Source organism: Balearica regulorum, chromosome 13, assembly GCF_011004875.1.
Source record: "Balearica regulorum gibbericeps isolate bBalReg1 chromosome 13, bBalReg1.pri, whole genome shotgun sequence".
Taxonomy (NCBI): domain Eukaryota; kingdom Metazoa; phylum Chordata; class Aves; order Gruiformes; family Gruidae; genus Balearica; species Balearica regulorum.
Genome location: NC_046196.1, coordinates 11,900,390 through 11,919,706, shown reverse-complemented (window position 1 = coordinate 11,919,706; position 19,317 = coordinate 11,900,390). Strand labels below are relative to the sequence as shown.

The following is a 19,317-nucleotide window of genomic DNA, read 5'->3' as shown; positions in this document are numbered from 1 at the left end:
TGGTAAGTCATTGCCTAGGACCTGTAAAATGCTGGAGAGTAAACTTCAGCCTGAATTATGTTAGGAAGTTAAAAACTAAAGCAATGTAAAATTTGTAGTGGGTGCACATATTTTTAATGAGCCTAATGCAGAATTTCCTATTGCATGTTGCAGTATCTGGCTGTACGTGGAGTTACTTTTACATCTCCAAATTGTATATAGCATTTACCATAGCAGATCTAAACCAATAAACTGTCACTTTGACACAAATTATTAAGGCTAATGAACTAGAAGATTATAGTTATAGTACTAATCTGCCTTATTTTATGTAGTTACAATGAAAACTCTTTATAGCACTTTGTTTCACGCAGTACATTTAAAAAACATCTTGTAGAATTATTTTAATATAAACTGAACTGCTTAAGAATGATCAGGCTGTTAAATTCTGGGGGTCTATTTTATCTTTCCAGGTGTACAGAGAAACCAAAATATTCCTGCTTAAAACTACCAACAAAAGCATGAAATCAAAATTCACTGTTGCAGATGGCAGTTTCCCTAGTGCCTGATTTAATGTATTTTTCAGTATGCACAGCTTTGTGAGAACTCTTGATGTGAGCAAGGTGATGCAATAGTCTTGCATTGACACACAGATTGTGCGGTTTTAAATGTGAAGTCATCAAGAAAACTGGAGTGATGGAGGGAAAAATAAGAAATTGGGCCTTGTGGCTGCCTCCGTTGCAGGAAAAAAAACAAACCCGACACCAGCCTTCCACGGCAGTTGCTCGGAGTTTGGGCCCTGTTAACGCTTCAGAGGCGCTCGGCGGGAGCAGTAACGCAGCAGCGGTACCATCGAACCCCCGCGTCCGCGCCCCTTCCGCGGCGGCGGCGGCCGGTGAGGCCCGGTCCCGAGCGCCGCTCCCGCCGCCTGAGGTAACGTGGGGCCCAATGGCGGCGGGCAGCGGCCGTGGGGAGCGTTTGGCCCGGGGGCCGGAGCTTTCCCCGGTGGAGGCTCGCCTGGACGATCGTGAGCTGACGGCACAGGTAGGCCGGGGAGGGACAGAGGGAGGGCCCGGCCTTGGCGGGCGGGGAGGACTGGGGCAGGCGGGCGTTGTGCCTGGGGCCAGTGGGGCTGCTGAAAGCTGAGGGGTGCAACGCTCTCTGTCGCTTTACGTGTGGTTAATGCTTACGGCAGCAGGTTTTTTTTGTTAGCTCTGTTCACACAAACGCATACTGGACAGTCATGAGCAAATTCCCAAATGACTGAAGAAAAGTCACATCAAAACATCTTTGACAAAATTTGTAACGGTCTTGGCTAAAACGTGTGGCCTAAGAGCTTGATGTGCTGCCCTTCGGTGGGCCAGAACCAAGGAAATGGGTGTTTGAAAAACTTGAGAGGGACTTTAAAGATAAATATTACTTTTCTTGAGAGGAAGAGTAATTAGGAAACAAAACCAAACCAAACTTCCTTCTCCTCCAGTAAAATAAAAATCAACCTTTCTTTCTCAACCAGATTTGGTAAATCAGCTCCAAGCTAGTACCAAGGAGAGAAGGGGAACTCTTCTCAGACAAATGGCACTCAAAATACTCTCCTCCAGTTCTTGCTTTCATACTCCCCCTTGTGGACTAAGCTGTCAAAAATAATTTCAAGGAAAAGTATTCTTAAACTTTGCTCTGTTCCTTTACAGGTCCAATTTAAAATTCTGGGAGGACACAGTGATACTGTGAGCTCCTGCCATTTTTGCTTTGAAGACACAAAAATACTTTCATGCTCTTACGATAGAACAATGAAGCTCTGGGTATGTTACGAATGCAACAACAAATTAAAAAAAAATCTTTAAGCTGAAATCAAACAAGGAATGTTATACAGGCATGAAGATTGACTGAATCACCAAGGAGCCTTCTGAAGATATTTTACTGAAGTTTAAAAATAGCAACTGTAAATGTTTTTGCAGTCACAGATAAATAGTAAAACTTCTATTTCATACTTTGAACATATTCTTTGACATTAAAGGGTGACCCTTTAAAACATACGTAGCATACACTGAATCAGAGCTCTAGTTTATTAATATTTTAAAACTGTAAGATGATACACAAAGCTTACTTTTTTTCCTTCTGAAAGTTCCTTTTTCTGACTTGTATATGCTTGTTTGTGGAGAAGTAGAAGTTAGGGATCACACAGTTGTTATCAGCATGGCCATGGTCTTTTCATACTTGCAACTCGCTCTTTCCTTTTATTTATATCTTGATTTGCACCCTTTATTTTCTTGCTCCTCCAAGTTTTGTGTAGTTAGCTGGCCTTTCCCTAAAATTCCAGCCACCTTGGGGAGGGCAGTGGCAAGATCTGATGTGGGGAAGTGTACAGATTCTGGGTGATCAAATCTAAATTTAGTCTCAAAGATAGCTTGGAGACATATAGTTATGTGAGCCCTTGAGTTTCATGCAAGCAAATGACAGTGTAGCTGTGCTAAATAGATGGCAGGCATTGAGATCTGGCATGTATTAAACTGTCATGACTTGATTCAAGAATTGGTAATGAGTTATAGTAATGCCTTAATATGATAGGAATACAGATTAAATAATTTTATAAAGGATCTAAAGTGTTGACTTCTTACCAGTGCAGTACTAGGCTTCTACTATAATCTAAACCTTTTTTCAAATATACTGAAAAAACCCCAAGAACCCTAGAAGTGTAAAAAGTCCAGGTAGTGTTCAGCTTAGCACCATTATGTTATCCAAGAGCTGTGGATGGCTAGATCTAAGAAATCAGGAAGTCTAGAATGCAAAAAGTCCCATCTTTTCATGATCAGTTCCAAAGTAAATAAACATGGAGATCTTAAGCAAATATTGTTGATAGGAGAAATAAAAGTGTAATAAAAATAAGTATCTCAGTGTGTTAGTCATTGCAATTATAGTTTAATAACTGTTGGATTGACAGTTTCAAACTTTCCTGCTTTGTCTGAACTCAGAACTGGAACTTGTGTTTTTCTGTAGTGAAATGTTATTCAGCTGTCTTATGTGTAAGTAAACTGAAGTCAAGACCCAAAAATAAGAAGGTAATCCACTAATTTTTTTAAGCACAGTAGATCCATTAATGTACTTTTTGATGGAAAGACTATAATGTGCTATTTGCCTGAAGTATGGAGGGGTTAATCTGTCTAAGAAACATTACAATTTTTATCTAAGAAAGATTTATTCAACACTTGTCAATCAATGCTTATTTTTCAGAATCTATCGAAAACTATTTGCCTGAGTATTGGGAAATTTCTGATAGCAATGTATAGGCAAAATTATGTTCATTTATTTTGATAAGATTAATTTTGTCTGGACAAGTCTAATTTTCATCTCTGCAGGAACAGCTGAAGCAATTGGAATTCAGGAGAGTACGGAGGACTTGGTTGTGGGGGGCTAGGCCAGCCCTGACAATTTCACTTTGGGGGTGTTTTTTTTTTTCTTTTTTTTTCTTTTTTTCTCCCTTTGAAAGAGTAGATATCAAATGATTGAGTATACTGAGAAAGCATTTGAAGTTCCTCTTGAGAACAGACAGTATCTCACTGACAGTCTACACATCTTTTGGATAATAAAGATTAATAGTGCACACAGCAAAGACCAGATAAGTCTAGAAGGGCAGTTGTAACTGCAAGGCTTTTTTGATTCAGAAAAATAGAAGAACATATGGTAAATTTGATCTGGTTTTTGTTTTTTTTTCTTCAGTCTTAGAGACATTCCTAATGATTCTAGTGTCAGTTGCTAGGCCTATAGTGCATTGACACACATTCAGAAAATAAGTGAAAAAGTGAAAAATAAATCTAATTTCACTCCATTTTTTTCTGTTACCGAGAGTTGCCAAGTTAGCAGGATAGCAAAGTGAAAGTTCTTGTAAGGAAGCAGCTCTAGATCTGAGACTTGACAGTTGATGTTAAAAAGGGGAGCAGCAGTCAGAGGTGCAAGATTTTATTCTCATAATGAAGACAAATGAAAGAACACATATGCAATGAAGGGAGTTTATGTTGCATGCTTCCAGACTGATTCTGAAACCTCTTGGTACTTACACAAACAAAAATCTAATTGAAATAATTTGGTTAATCATGGAAATAGAAGATTTTTTACCTAGATGAAGGTTCTCATGACTGATCCTGTGATACTTTGATCTTTGAGTTACCCTGCATGTCAGCAGCCCTCCAGGGTTTTTTTGTTTTGATATTTATAGTCAAGCACCACAATCCATTTGTAAAACTTGATTCATATTTTTATTTGTATTATTAAATAACTTCAAGGCTTTACTCATGGGTTAGGACTGCACTATGCTTTGAACATTATACATATATGACAAAAAGAGACTTCCCTTCCTGAAATCACTTAAAAATATCTGTGTAACAAAGTAGATAGAAGATGATGGAGAAATATAGCTTGCACCAGGGGAGGTGTAGATTGGATATTAGGAAAAATGCCTTCACTGAAAGAGTTGTCAAGTGTTGGAACAGGCTGCCTAGGGACGTGGTGGAGTCACCTGGAGGTATTTAAAAGATGTGTAGATGTGGCACGTAGGGACATGGTTTAGTGGTGGACTTGGCAGTGTTAGGTTTACGGTTGAACTCAATGATCTTAAAGGTCTTTTCCAACCTGACTGATTCTGTGATAAATGAACTGTGTAATGCAGTATGGGTCATCATCTTAGCACTTCAGCAATCTGTTGATTGCTGTTGTGGGAATCACAAAACAGACGTGAATGGGATTTTGTATTATGAGAGAGATTTCCAGTTATTTATAGGTGACTCCTTCAAAACATGAAGGACAGCAACGGGGACTCAGAAATTTTGAAAGTGTGACAAAGGCTGACATCAAAGGTAGGGCAGAAAGGGAGATGATGCCAGGGGATAAATCACAAAGAGCTTTGCATTTGAAGACAAGGCTTGTATTTGTGACTGAGAACGAGGAATCAATGAAGGAACACAAACTGAGGGAATGAGATAATACAGACAGTAAAGGGAAATCTGTGGAAGAGCTTTGCACATGGATACAAGCAGGGGAGACTGCAGTTGTGAAGAAAATGATGTTGCAATAATTGATACAGGGACGGCAGGCCTTGAGAGTGACAGTTTTAACTATGAATGAAAATGGAAAGCCATATATTAGTTTAGGAAGAAAGACTTGCCAGGATTTAGGTATGGACATGGATGTGAGAGTCTAAGGAGAACTGTCTTCAAGAAATTTCTGGTGAAAACTATTCGGATGGGTAGGACATAAACAGAAGTCTGGGTGTGTTAGATGAAGAACTCTGTTTCAGTCAGTCTGGAAATTAAAAGAAGGAACAGAGGGTCTGAGATTGTAGGAGTAACTGAAGTAAGACTAACTTTGCTGATTTCACAAGCTTTGTCTTCCCTTACTTTATGATGCTTCATACTTTTTCTACAATTCAGCAAACCCCCTCCTAATCAAACTCATTTGGATTTATTCAAGGATGTTGAGAAAGGTTTTCCTATTCAAGTTTTTGAAGAAGAACACACCGCCCCAATTTCTGAGTGCAACCTGACTGCTGATGACAAAAGGTGACCATTTTCTATTTTAATTTATTTTAAAAGTGGGGTTTTTTTTATGCTTTCAAGGTTCAATTTCCGTGCATGTGGAAACAGTACAAAATTTAGAACAAGTAACTTTTTCAATCCTTCCTGTGGTTTCCTAACTTATACTACATCAAAGTCTAACTTCTTTTGCTTACTTCTGTACTCCATGATAAGTCATTCTGTTATAATTTTTGTCTTACATCTCCTTTCCTCCATACAATCCTCCTACTTCTCTCCATTCTTGCACTTTCATTTATGCTGTCCATACTCTACTAGCAGACTGTTTACTGCCAGACTTCATCTATGTGAACTACCATAAATCTCACCTTGTTCTCACCCACAATTTGTACAGAAGCTCTTAAATCTTTTCTGTTTTGTGTATGATGTCAGCTGAATTCAACAGGAATCTTTTTATTGTCTTAAATGCATGTTGGAATAGTCCGATAGATTATGGCCTCTTTTAGGGCAAAGGACTTGTTTAATTCTGTTTCTGAGTTACATGGGACTGGAAGTCTATCTTTGCCATGTGTTCTGAAAGGGGTCTATAAATATATATCACTTCTATAAAAGAACAACAATGAATTAGCCAAGGTTCAGAGGTTCATCTGTCAGTGAGATTTATACCTTCATAAAAGTTTTCTTCTGTCTGTAGTGTTTATTAATATTCTATAGCCTTTCCATTAAGCTTGTCTTGTTAATTAAAGAAGAAATGCATCTTAATCCAGTGTCAATCTGTGGACATAATAATTAAAACAACTGCAGCATATATTAACATTTGGTTAAGTAAGTCATGCGTTGCCTCCAGGGGTACTATTTCTGGCATATTTTATCATTAAGTCATAGTTTAAATCAATTTTTATCAGGTTGTAGAGTTGATCGATTAGTTTTGTGATCACGGAATAGTACGCATGCTACGCTGCCTATTGCAATTGTGTATATTTTTTAAAACTGCTAAACAGCAAGTAAAATGCCATTGTCTGCAGCTCTGGAAATCACTTTACAATCCAAAATGCTTCAGTTCATAAACTTCATGTAATCTTCTGCATTATGTGTTTCTGTATAGGAGCAGAGATTGTGTTGGTTGCAGGAAGTATACACATATGGAGAAAATAAAAATGTTTTAATAATAAAATTGTATTTTTAGTTGTTAGAATGTTAATGCATGGAGTTTCTTGGGCAAGATGTATCAAAGTGACAGTTTCTGAACTTTATTTAAGAAGAAAAAAGCCACATTGGTACTAAAAACATTTGTCACATCCACTGATTTTCATTGTAAGTATTACTTAAGATATTTGGGGATATTTTAATAAATATGTATGAGGGAAAAACTTTTGACCTCCCACTTAATGGAAACCTGCCAGTTGTAGTAAACTTTATTGAATAGCTTTGTTGTCTAATGTGGCTTTGTGTTTGTGCAGAGCAGCGTTTGCGGTAGAGGATTACCCAGCACCATAACTACTGAAAATCCAAGAAACCCTACTGACAAGAACACTTCACATTCATTAAAGAAAAGACATCATAATGGCATTAAAATTATTCTAATGTTAGAAGTAATTAAATATCTTGTAATGGATGAAATGAAATTGCATTGACTGCTTGCACTGAAAATTACATACATGACATTTTTATTATTAGTTTTTATCTGAAATCCTTTTTTCAACTAAGTTATGCAATAATTTTTGCTGTAGCCTTTAAAAATCTATTTTAATTTAGTGGGTATGAGGATGTCAAAATCATTGTCAGAATTAAATGTTGTAATTTATTTTTTTAAATGCCTTCTTTTAAGTGAAAATATTGATTGTTGTTTTCATAAACATCATTTTTAGAGTGGTAACATCATCATATGATAACACTGTCAAGGCTTGGGATATGGAAACAGGAAAGAGGCTTGTAGGTATCTTTTTGAGTGCATCTTGCAGAAGGTACAACTGTAAAATTCAGATTTATTGCTTTCTTATTGATAAATAAGAACGTTCTCTGTTAGCACAATACCATATAGTTAGGGCAGGTAGGCTTGATTTTTAGTCCTAGTTTTGGTACTGGTAATTGCTTGATCTTGGGTAAGTTTCTTGATGAACATGTTTCAGTTATTTCAGATACAAATAGGCATGATAATAATAGCCTGTCTCAGAAGATGTATTTAAGATTAATTAAATTAACATTTTAGGATTTGAACAAGGTGGCCTTGTCTAATTTTAAGTTTATTGCTAATGCAAAAATAGAAAAATGATGTAAAGGCATCTATCAGCTTTCACCAAAACAAAGTAATATCAAAAGCCTTCTTTCTGAACCTGCTTACAGGTTATAGAAAGTCTGCTCTAAAACTCTCTCTAACCCTAAAGCATGTTTCTAAACCCTGTTATTTTCTCTTTAGTGGACAGTAGAACATGGAGGCATTGTAACTTCATGTAATATTTCTTGTGATGGTAGATATGTGGTATCTAGTTCAGACAAAGAAAATGACATACATGTTTTTGATGCAATGAGTGCAACAGTAGTGGCACGTATCCAAGGTAAGACTTACCACTTTTACATCTTGTTTATGCAGCTCTTGATTTTTTTTTTATTTCTTACAAAAAAAAATGCAGAAAATTCATTAGTTCAAATATCCTTACTTGAGAAGGTCTAAAGAAAGTTGTCTGTAAGACATTAAACCCAGTATTTTTCAGAATAGATTTATAAAAAGGAGATAATGAGCCAAAATTAGACCAACAGTGATTGGTTTTTGAAGCATACTTTCACTTTGAAAATAATTTCACTAGTGAGACCTCAGTCCCATGAGGCTTGCAGTCAGGACTGCAGGTCAGGGAGTTTGCCGTTCCTGCAGAATCAGCTTCTAAATATATGAGCAGTCGTACAAATGTTAAATTAGCATATGGTCAATGTGCTCCTGTGAATTGGTGCCTGATGGTAAAATCATTTGCGTTTAAAAATAAAAAGGGCAACAAATGGATTGTAATAGCTTCATTAGAACTCTCTCTGTTAGGTGACACTATCAGGACACATTTTGTATATATTATTTTAATGGTGCTATTTGCATTCTTAAAATATAATTACCTGCTTAAGTGCTCCCTAAGAGTCTGAGCAGTGAACTGTCATCTGTATTATGGGGCCACACTTCCAGACTTATTTTCAGGAATGGAGCTGAGAAGTAATTTACTGCACAGCAGCATGTGAATTTACGTTAACCGTGTATGTTGAGTGCCTGGGTACAGGTTCATTTTTCATACTATCTGCAGTAACTATGAGGCCTCTCTTTCATCAAGAGGTAGGTGAGGAAGTGTCCTAGCCAGTAAAACAGCAATTTTGAAATTACAGTGTTTTGGAAATAGATTGATGCATAGATGTTATGGGTAGTTCTGCCTTTCAGACCTGTGTTCTGAGGTCCAGATGTAATTATTCAAAATAACTAAAAGTCTCATTTGATGGTTTTTGTATAGGTCATCACAAAAGTACAATCACAAGATGTTGTCTTGACCCTGATAACCAAAGAGTGACTTCAGTATCATATGATAAGACTATAAAGCTATGGGATATGATAACACAATCCACTTCAATTACAATTAATGAGTAAGAAACAATACTATAGTTAATTATGCATGGCATTATATGTATCTTTTACAATTACCAGTGAAATTAATACTAAGATTTCTACTAGAGAAAATGAACAATAATTGTTGAACTAAATAAAGTAATACGCAAGCAAATGACATAGAGTGTGAATAAAATGGTCTACTTAAACTTCCTGCTGTAAATAATTGAAAAAACGTATTTTTGATGACTGTAAGCATTTCTAGTGCTGTTTTTTTAGAGCTTCTAGGTTCTTGGCTATATATATGCAGGCAGAAGATAGCATATGCATTATGGTACTGCAGTGTAAACTTCTCGTTCTAGTTTCTACTAATTAGGAAAAATGTATAGTCATTCATGAATAAGGAGATAAAATACTATTTAGAATAGTGCAGTCTTTAAAAACATTATGGAGTAAAGCAAAAATAATACAGAAGAAAAGGAGAAAATATACCTAGATGTTGGGAATTGATAATTAATCATGAGTTCTTACAGAATATTTTGTGATAATTAGGGTTTGCACTGCAACCAGATTCATGTTCATAAAATTCCTGGGCTTCAGAGCAACCACAGGATGATCTATTGTGCTTCTATTGAGCTCCAGTGAAGACCTCACAGGCTTCCAAACATTCTGTTCTGTTGCCTCACTGTGTTGATCGTTAGAAAGGTTTCCCTAAGGTGGACTATTTTGGCTGCAGCTTAAGCTCACTTGTTTCCATTTAGATCCACTTCAAACACGGAGATCAGATTATTCCCTTGTTTTCTTCTACATTTTTAGATATATCCAAGAACTTCTGTTATATCTGCTGAGTCATGTTTTCAGTAGATTAAACAATCCTTATTAATTTAATATTTAATTATTATTTCCTATTTTATCGATCATTCTTGTTGTTGATCTCTGAGATCTTTCCAGTTGGCCCACATTTTTCTTGAATTGTATGGCCCATAATGTAAACAGTATTTCCTCTAACTGGAAAAAAAATAGAAATGAACTATTATTACATGCTTCTCTGTGGATGTGCCTCCATTCATACATCCTGGGATGAGATTTACCTTTTTTGACAGCATGATGATGAAGAGGAGTCAATATTTGTTGCATTCTTTTTTTTTTTTTTTTTGCAGAACTGTGATGTAGTCCATTGTTCCCAGTTTGTTATTTGTACGTTGTCATACAAATCTGCAGTTATTTGTATGTTACTACAGAATGTCAGACTTGACAAAATTGACCTCATCAGGCAGCTCATATATTAGATAATTGATTAAACACTGTAAGACTCCTACAAACTGCAGTGATGACAGCTTTGTTCCCTATAGAGGCTGTTATAACCCTTTTATTTTCTCGATAATGTCTTCAGTTTGTGAAGATAACTTTGACTTTTTATCTTCTCCCTTGTATTACTGCAGACCCTCTTTGGCTTCATTTCACATCTGTACTCTTTATCTCATTCTCTGCATTGTTAATGGAAGTATAAAATAGGACTGGATTCAGGACAGAAGCGGACCCAAGCTCAATATGTACTTTCCTTTTCACAGTGAACCAATTATGGCCAGAGATCGTTTTTCCAGATCATTTTTCCTTATATGCTTTTGGAGTAGGTCACACCGAGTGCCAGAAGCCTTGCTCTGTATGATCTCCTGAGCCTTCACATGCTAAACTCTTGCATCTCTCACTGAAGTTAGTAATACAGAAAAATCATTATGTCAATTTAGGATATTTTTATCACTTTAAGAAGGAAGTATGCAGCAACAGAGATGTCAAATCAACCATTAAAAATATCAATGGCTTTAAATAAACTCAACCAATTTAGCTTTGAATTTTTAAAACAATAATCAGAGAGAGAGTCTGCCTTTAAACACTGTAATAAAATTGTCTTTGAGGGATTAGGAATTACTTTGGATGGGAAATTCAATCTGGAACATTGTAATGTTCCTTTTAAATTGCAGTGACTACAGCATTGTTTCCTGTAAGAGATGTTCATGATCCTTTCCTCGCTGTAGATTTCAGGAAGCACTAGAGTCCTCACCCAGTTCTGGAACATTCAGATTTCTTTTCCGATAGGTATCACTGCTTCCAAACTTAGGCTTTAATCTAGAATTGCTTAATCTTTTTCCTCTAAGTGTTTGAGTTGAAATTTACATGTAGAGATAGATGCATGCTACTTACTGAATGAAAAATGGGTGGCCTTTTCGGTAATTTGCTTTTAGTAAAATGTGGTTGTGTTTTAGCTGCTGAACAATTTCTTGTTAAGCTGTGTTCAACAACAACAAAAAAAAAGCTGGTCACTTGTCACGTAACAACTTGGGTTCAGTCCTGCAAAATGACATAATCCAATAAGGGACTTAAACCCATGCTGGCTGTGAGGTTGTAAGCAGCTCCAGAGACTTTACAAACTATTCATATGATTAAAATTCACACTATGCTTGTGGTGCTTTACTGGATGGAGATGGCATGCTCAATATTGCAGGAGGCTCTTTGATAGATTTGTAATGGTTACAAAAGCTCGCTCTTTCTGTGTTTGTCATCTGTGTTTCAGGGGACACAGCAATGCTATCTCAGATTGCTGCTTTACCTCTGATGGTCATTACTTATGCACAGCATGGGACAAAAGCTTAAAAATATGGGACATAAAGACAGGAGAATTCCAGTGTCATGAACCTGTTTCCTTGAACCAAGGGCATGAGGGTTCTGTTAGTTCCTGCCTTTTTAGCCAAGATGGTGAGTTATCTTAATACTAGTGCATGATGTATCTCAATATCTATAGGATGTCTCAGATGAACCATGAGTGACCACTCTAATCATGCAGGTAATTAATTAATCATTTCCAAGATAACATGAGAAAATGATGTCCATGTAAATAAGTAAATTGAAGTTGATGGTCTGTGTTCCATCTTAACCAGGCAACTGGAACACTTGCTTAATTGATATACCCATTGAGAGGTATAATAAAAAGATCATAATGGAGCAAAAGCACAATACTATGTTAGAATATTAACTTAGCACTTTCAGCTATTCTCCTAGAATTAGTTAGCTGAAAAAACATGTTCAGGAAATACCGTATTGGTCTGTAATAATTAGGAAAATGTGTATGTCTTTGTTAGTACCCCCAAAAGTAAGGTTACTTCACAGCCCAAACAATGTATGCTAGTAATACGCTTCTAAAAAACTTCATGGACATTCTCACCTACACATATGAAGCACATAAACTACCATGTTCAAATTAGATGGTATTTATGAGTTACAGCAAGACAATTTGGCACCTGGAATTTGATGTCTCCTTGATGCTTGGATATGGGGACAATAGGAAGAAGAAACAGACTCCCCAGTTTACCTGTATCTGAGGGGAGGTAGTGGGGAGCTATTTCTTACTGCCCCAGTTCCATTACTTTCACTAGGTCATAGAGAACTCCTAGTGTCTCCACAACATGAAATGAGTGTTACTACAAACTGCTACTGCACTGAAACAACTTGCTTTTCACTGGGCTGGGTTAGTGTGAATTTCTGCACATCGTGATCTAATTGGCTGTTTTCTTTTGCAACTTCACACCTGAATACTCCAGTAAAGATCACTCCCAAAGTGCCGACAGTGGGTTAATCTGCAGTGATACCCAAACAGTGCCTTCTGAGTTAGGCAACTCAAATAAATAAATAGCAACTCTGTGGGGAAAAATGTACCTGTGGCTTGAAGACATGCAAATGCAGATAGGCTTATGAATGCTGGAATCTGCAAGCATGCTTTCCATGCTTAACTCTACTTTTTTGCTTTTATTCACAGTTGACCTAACAATTCTGAAAGTATTCTCTATATTTGAATTTTTAAACAAGGTATATCTCCTTAATTTTCTAAGTCAACAACATTTTGCATGTATGTTTTTTTCTACTCAGTTGTGTGTTTGCTAAATTTATGTATTAATATTTACAAAATTAAGAACATTAACAACAAGCAGCTCAAAGGAACTTCTGCTATTTTGTTAAAGCATGACCAATAGCTCATTGTTTTTTTTTTAATAAAGTGTGACTCACCATTAGAAGGAGCCTCTCTTATTAGTCTGTATGACAAAGCAAAGATAAAATATAGTATTCTGATTTCATATTTCAGCATCACTTGTTGTGTCTGGTGGATATGACAAATCTATAGCTATATGGGATACAGAGGCAGGCTATAAAAAGCTAAGCTTAAAGGTAATGAACTCTTATTTTGTTACTAGTTTGATGAGATGGTGTAAAATGTATTGCTGGTTTAAAAGCATTGTATATTTCATTACCCGACAAACACCCTTGCCTATCCTTTTTAGATACAGGCAGGAATATATCCTGGATTCGTGTGACTGAATTTCCTACAACAATATATTCTTATACAGTTACCTACAAAAATACTACCTTTGTCAAGTCAGATGGTAATAAGCTATTACATTTCTCTTTTTATGGACAAGCTCACTTAAGGATTATATTGAATGGAGTTGTACCTATGTTTTAGGAGAGAGTTTCTTCCAGCAAGTAACAAGAGCCTAGACAGTGCATATAGTAATTTTGAAATGCCACACTCTCGTATATCTGTGTGTTTATGTGCTTGCTTATGTCCACAGAAGACAGTACATTAAAAACATAAAAAAGAAAAAGTAAATGTCAGTGTTGAGGTTGTCAAGCTTAGCTCAGTCCCTGGGTTACATAGTTTACATGACTGCTGATAGGGACGGGGATGTGGTCCACAATGTTGCAGTACTTTCTAGGATGGACAATTCTGTAAATGAGGTAGCTATTCAGAATTTAGCTATCCCTGCTTAGAGCTAGGCCTCCTCTTTTCTTCCGTATCCATGATAATACTACCCAAAATTTGAGGCAGTAAATAACACCTGCATAAAATAAAAAAAATCTCTCCTTAGGTTTTCTTTTGTGCCATCATGACTTTATTTTTTTGCAATCATACCATATTGTATTACAATATCTTTCATTCATTTCTTATTTTAGTGGAAACAATCCACAAGACTTGAACTAATGATCAGACATGTGGGTCAAGGAAAAGGATTAACAGTACTTATAAAGCTATGTGCATGCATTTCGCAAATATTAATTTCACCGAAGTCAAGCAATGTCAGAGTTCAGATTTGCAACCTTGGCTCTTTCGTATCTGATGAAAGTATTATTTTAATGGACTTACTTACTTACTGCATACACTATTCAAGGCTTAGTTAAAACACTCATGAATAAACCCACCTGGAAGATCTCAGAAAAGACCACTTTCCTTCAAAACCTTGGGCTTAAAAATCACTTTCAACTGCTGTTGCATTCAAGATACTATGTTCTTATAGAAGAGAGAGCTCATAAGCCTGTGCCTCACGCGGTTACCTTAAAAGTAAGCTTACCTAACCTCCAGAATTGGAACTGTACTGATTAAACCTTTTGAGAAGTAACAGTATGCATTCACCACCAGCATCTGTGCTTTACATAATACAGCTACTGCAAATTTCCCAGTTCATAGCAATCATTGTAACTCAGTTTCCCATAAAAAAAAGAAGGCATCTGTTTAAATGCTAATAATCTTTGTAACTATGGAGAATTCTGGTTTAGTATCTGCCTTGGTATAATTATATTCTGAGCTCATAACTCAGTTTAAAAACATGTTTTAAAGATTCTGCTATAAATGCCATGTTTTATGTATGCATGTTTGACTACTTTTCTGTGCTGGAAAAATACATGTTCATGTTTTTATTGTATTTCTCAGGTGTGGCATTTGTCTATCAAAATGACACCATGCCTTCCTAAACTCTAGGAATTTTATCTATTAATACCATTCATGTTTGAATAACCTCCCGAGCTGGAATAAATAATTAATTTTAGATTTTAACCTGTTTCTATTCTTATGCCAACTCAATGCTGTTAACCTCAAACCAGCTGTGCTGCTGTTGTCAGGGCGAGGATATCTGATACAGCTGCCTGACCTGGCCTGCTTTCAGAACTGGTTTCCTTCCCTTAAAATGGGGGGGAAACTGCTGTCTGTTCCCCCAGCTCTTCCCTCCATTATCACATGATAAACAGCCTCAAGATTTTTTTAAGTAATGAGTATTAGAAGTTAACTCTCTCTTTACAATTCTTTATTAAACTGTTTAAAAAATAGAAAAGGCCTATGCTTAAATGGAGCTTAAGCCTGTAACTGTGTAGCTGTGGTTCTGAGTGCTACAACTGGTGGTCTGGGTACTAGAGGTCGTAACAGCCGCTGTTTTCAGGTACGTGTAGGAACTATGAACTTCATAGCAATGTTTTTTTTCCATAACTAGACATGAGGTAGTCTAGATAAGAATTTTCTCACTGCATTTCAAAATGGATTTATGGTACAAATAGATGGGGTTTTTAAATTATAATGAATAATTTTTTTTCTCTTGTGTTATAGTTAAATTTTTGCTTTATTGTAGGGTCATTGGGACTGGGTGACAGATGTTGCAATTAGCAAAAACAATAAATGGATTCTTTCAGCCTCAAAGGTAATCACTAATTCCTGATGTGGTTTCAGGAGCTAACTTATAAATGGTTGTGAAGATTTCATCCTTTGTTTTCAGCTTTTTTTTTTTTTTTTTTGATGAAATTTAACAATGGTGAAGTTGTTCATAAAAGCGCTAAGTTATAATCATTATTTACCTCACATAACTACAGAAAACCATTAAAAGAATTTGATAAGTATGTTTATTTTTGGTTATTTTAAAATGTGCGGGCAGTTTTAAGATTGCTAAAGATTGTTTCTAAAGACATGGTATTTAAATGTGAGAGAATTTAGCCCTTGTATTGAGATGGTTCATCAGATGAGATTTCATCTTTAGGGAAACTATGTAAATCACTCTTTTGGTAATATGCAAATACATCAAAATAATTGCATCTTTTTCTCAGGATTCTACTTTGAGATTGTGGAATATTGAAAAGATGGATCATATTGCTTCAGTGATAGAAAGCAGAAAAGCAAGTGGCTCAAAAATTGCTCAGGTTCTATCGCTTTGGTTTTTAACCACACCTCATACTTTATGCAGAAAGAAACTTCAAATGTTAAAAGAAAGGTGTCACATACCTAGGCTGAAAACAAAAATTCATTGTGTTTGTTCTCTCTTTGCAAATACTGTCAAATCTGGTTTTGGGAGTGGGATGTGGTAATAACAGTTATTTTTTTTAAATTGATTTTGGTAAGGACACCAGTTTTCATATACAGGTGCATTTTTGTTTTTAGAAAACATAGCCACGTATATATGCTTTTAAAAATAAACATATTTTGGTTTTCTACACTTGATGCTTCTGCAGAGTAATTGGCCACTTATATAGGAGTATTACTAAACCCAGGCAGGTAGTATTCATGTGCTCCTGGACTTAAATCAGCTTATACAAATTCTGAGCCGTGTCTTTTTAAAGCTGAGACTGTATGTATTCTGACTTCTAAAACATGAATTATAAATAGATGTTAGGAAAGAAGAACATTAACAAGCTTGTTGCTATCGAAACATGCTTTTTATTACAGTCCCTCAATTGGTTTTGGTAGTGGGTTTGCAAGATCTTATGTGTATTTTTCGCCTTGTCAATAACCATTAAGTGAAACGGCATGAAAAAGAGCTAACTTTTTTTATCATTTCTATAATATTTTTATCTGACTTTCTTGTTGAATAGCTGGTATTCAAAAGCAGTGTACAGTGTTTAAGCTGTTACATGAGTTAGTTATAAATGTGCCAGCAGTGAAAATGCGTTCATTCCTAAAAGTATCAATTAACAGAAATTTGAGAGTATGGTTAAACTTGGTACAGGAAAGGATTTTTGGTGTGTTTTAGCAATACTTAAAGCATACCAAATAGAAAAATATCTCAAATTTTCTGTAAATAGTTTCACAAGTAGTGAATTGGGAATCAATGTTATGTTAACTCTGTTAGAAGTGAATTAAACTTCATGAATATGTGTGTAGTCAGCAGAATAAACTTCTTTGTACTGACTACAGTGGGTTAATATTTCCTCTAAAATTATTGTTTTGTATCAATTTTCCTTTTTTATTTTTTTTTTCCTACATTGCTCCTTTAGTCAAATAATGGTCAGGTTAAAAAAAAAAAAGTAAACAAGCCCCAAACCACCTAGTGATTATCACCAAGACAGAACAGCTAATAACTGGATACCCATCAAGTCACCCAAAAAGTAAAGTATGCTACTGTATTAGTTGAAAAAAAAATAAAATCAGAGGTCACATAAAATATAGTTCTATTGAGCGGAAAAACTCCATTCATCACGGGAATGAATTTTGAGCAGCACTATCTCTGTCAAGTTTACAACAGTTATACACACTCAGTGCATCTCGAAAATCAGGCCTAGATGTATGTGTATATAGAGCTGTACCATCATGGGTGAAATAATGCATGTCTGTCTCAGACGATTAACTGAATTGCCATTTTTTGTTTTATTTACTCCAGTGTGAAGAATGTGAAAAACCTTTCTTATGCCTGCCATGTAGTGACTCTGAAATTATGTCCAAGTGTGTATTCTGTCGTCTGTCTTCTCCAGTGAGAAAAAATTTGTCATTCCCACCTTCTGTTTCTCCTGATTTTTAAATTAATGTAGAATCTGGGGACATTAACACATTCAAGTATAAATGGAGGTCTGTACATCTTTATGTAATACACATATAAAGCTAGGTCTTTCCTCTAACCTTGCTCTACCATAGTATTCTGTATGAAGAATAATAAAATACATTGTACTAATCCATTAAATAGCTGTGATGTATCAGGTAAAGAATAAAATCCCCAGGAGTAGAAATCTTGTTTGTGCTGCATGGTAGTAGAGAATAAAACAACTTGTCCTTTGGGAAATGTTAAGCAATTTTAAATGAATACACTAGTTCCAAGTTAAATTTACTGAAGAAAATATGTGGATATGTAAATTATTGACAGGTTTCCTTCTGTTCTTTAGATAAGCCACTCTTCTTTAGTATGGCAAACAAAGAATCTTTGCAGTCGGTGGACATCAGAAAGAGTTTTGTGACTAAAACCATGAATAAGACTATGAACTTTTTTCCAACTTGTTGCCATACCCCTTACAAAAATTTTGTAAAGGGGCTTTCAGGCATTGAGAGTAAGTTGTGGTTTGTGTCTGACATGATGCAGCACAAATTAGTTCTGTGCAATAAAGGCTCCCTCCAACAAGGAGCGTGGTATTTTTGCTACCCTTAGGAGCAACACTGAGCGGATTATATCTATTCAGTCTATGTGAGAATGTCAATTAATAAAAGATTAAGTGTTTCAAAATGTTCGGAAGCCTTATTCCTAAAAATAGTGTTTTCAATCTTTTCAACACTTCTTTCTAAAAGGAACTTAAAGTGGGGAAAATAGTTGGAACTGGGCATGTGACAGCCTGGAATGCAGTCAAGCTGTGGAGTACAAAGAAATCTAAGTAGGTAGATTTTTTTCCCTTGTTTAAATTAATGTGAATTGTGTAGTAACAATTACTCTTGAATCCAAGGTTAAATGAAAAATATTTGTAGGGAATAGTATGTTTTGTACAGATTTATGGCTTTGAATAAGTATTAGGTGACAAATTGTATTATTTTCCAGCATTCTTCTTCCCTCTTTACTCCTTAATTAAATATTGTTTTGTTAATAGAGGCTAAAAGAAAATGCTGTATCTATGCTCCTCATGTGTTTTTTTTTTAAACAGATCACATAAAATATGCATGTTTAAAGCCAAATTAATTCAGCTATTAATGTAGTTAGTAATACTGACCTAATTTCTGTATGTTAGAAAAGATTAGTCCTAGGATAATTAATGTTATATTAGAATTGAAAGTGTTCTTTGTTGCTTTTTTCCCCTGTTTCAGTGGAAAAAATAGAGATTTGATTTTTTGAGCTGAAAAGGGTAAATAAAGAGACTTGGTTCATTTTGCATTAGTAATGTGAATATGTTAGAAATTTTCTTTTGAATGAATCCTCTTTCTATTTCCCAAATTGAGAAAAACAAGGAAAAATGCATTCTTACATTCTGGTTTTAATAAAACCGGTACATTTTATTACTTATTGCTGTTTTCTGTCCGTTACTAGCACTTGTTTAGTACTTGCATGCCATGTGAGCTTGTCTTCAGCCCTGAACTGATCTGGCCTGCAGCAGTATATCTGTATGCAGCATAGGTTTTGTGGAGAATGTAATAATTACAGACAATTCATAAGCTGGTGATTTACCTGCATTTTTTCTGGCTCTTGTACC

At 35.6% G+C, this 19,317-nt stretch overlaps 1 protein-coding gene across 1 annotated transcript; it reads left to right on the top strand.

Moving 5' to 3' along the window:
* Positions 1-95: 95 nt before the first annotated feature.
* WDR88 (WD repeat domain 88) lies at positions 96-18,756 on the top strand. The gene is made up of 11 exons (XM_075765389.1): positions 96-1,020; positions 1,665-1,775; positions 5,437-5,525; positions 7,367-7,430; positions 7,915-8,053; positions 8,981-9,110; positions 11,645-11,826; positions 13,208-13,290; positions 15,519-15,587; positions 15,988-16,080; positions 17,535-18,756. Exons 1-11 carry the CDS (start codon positions 673-675, stop codon positions 17,670-17,672), a joined length of 1,446 nt encoding a protein of 481 aa, XP_075621504.1. The 5' UTR covers positions 96-672; the 3' UTR covers positions 17,673-18,756.
* Positions 18,757-19,317: the final 561 nt, after the last annotated feature.

Bases quoted from the DNA above. Each gene is read 5' to 3' on its own strand.
- WDR88 (XM_075765389.1), top strand. From the start codon at position 673: ATGGAGGGAAAAATAAGAAATTGGGCCTTGTGGCTGCCTCCGTTGCAG. The intron at 1,021-1,664 runs GTAGGCCGGGGA...GTTCCTTTACAG, and splicing joins ATCGTGAGCTGACGGCACAG to GTCCAATTTAAAATTCTGGG. The intron at 7,431-7,914 runs GTAGGTATCTTT...TTTTCTCTTTAG, and splicing joins TGGAAACAGGAAAGAGGCTT to TGGACAGTAGAACATGGAGG.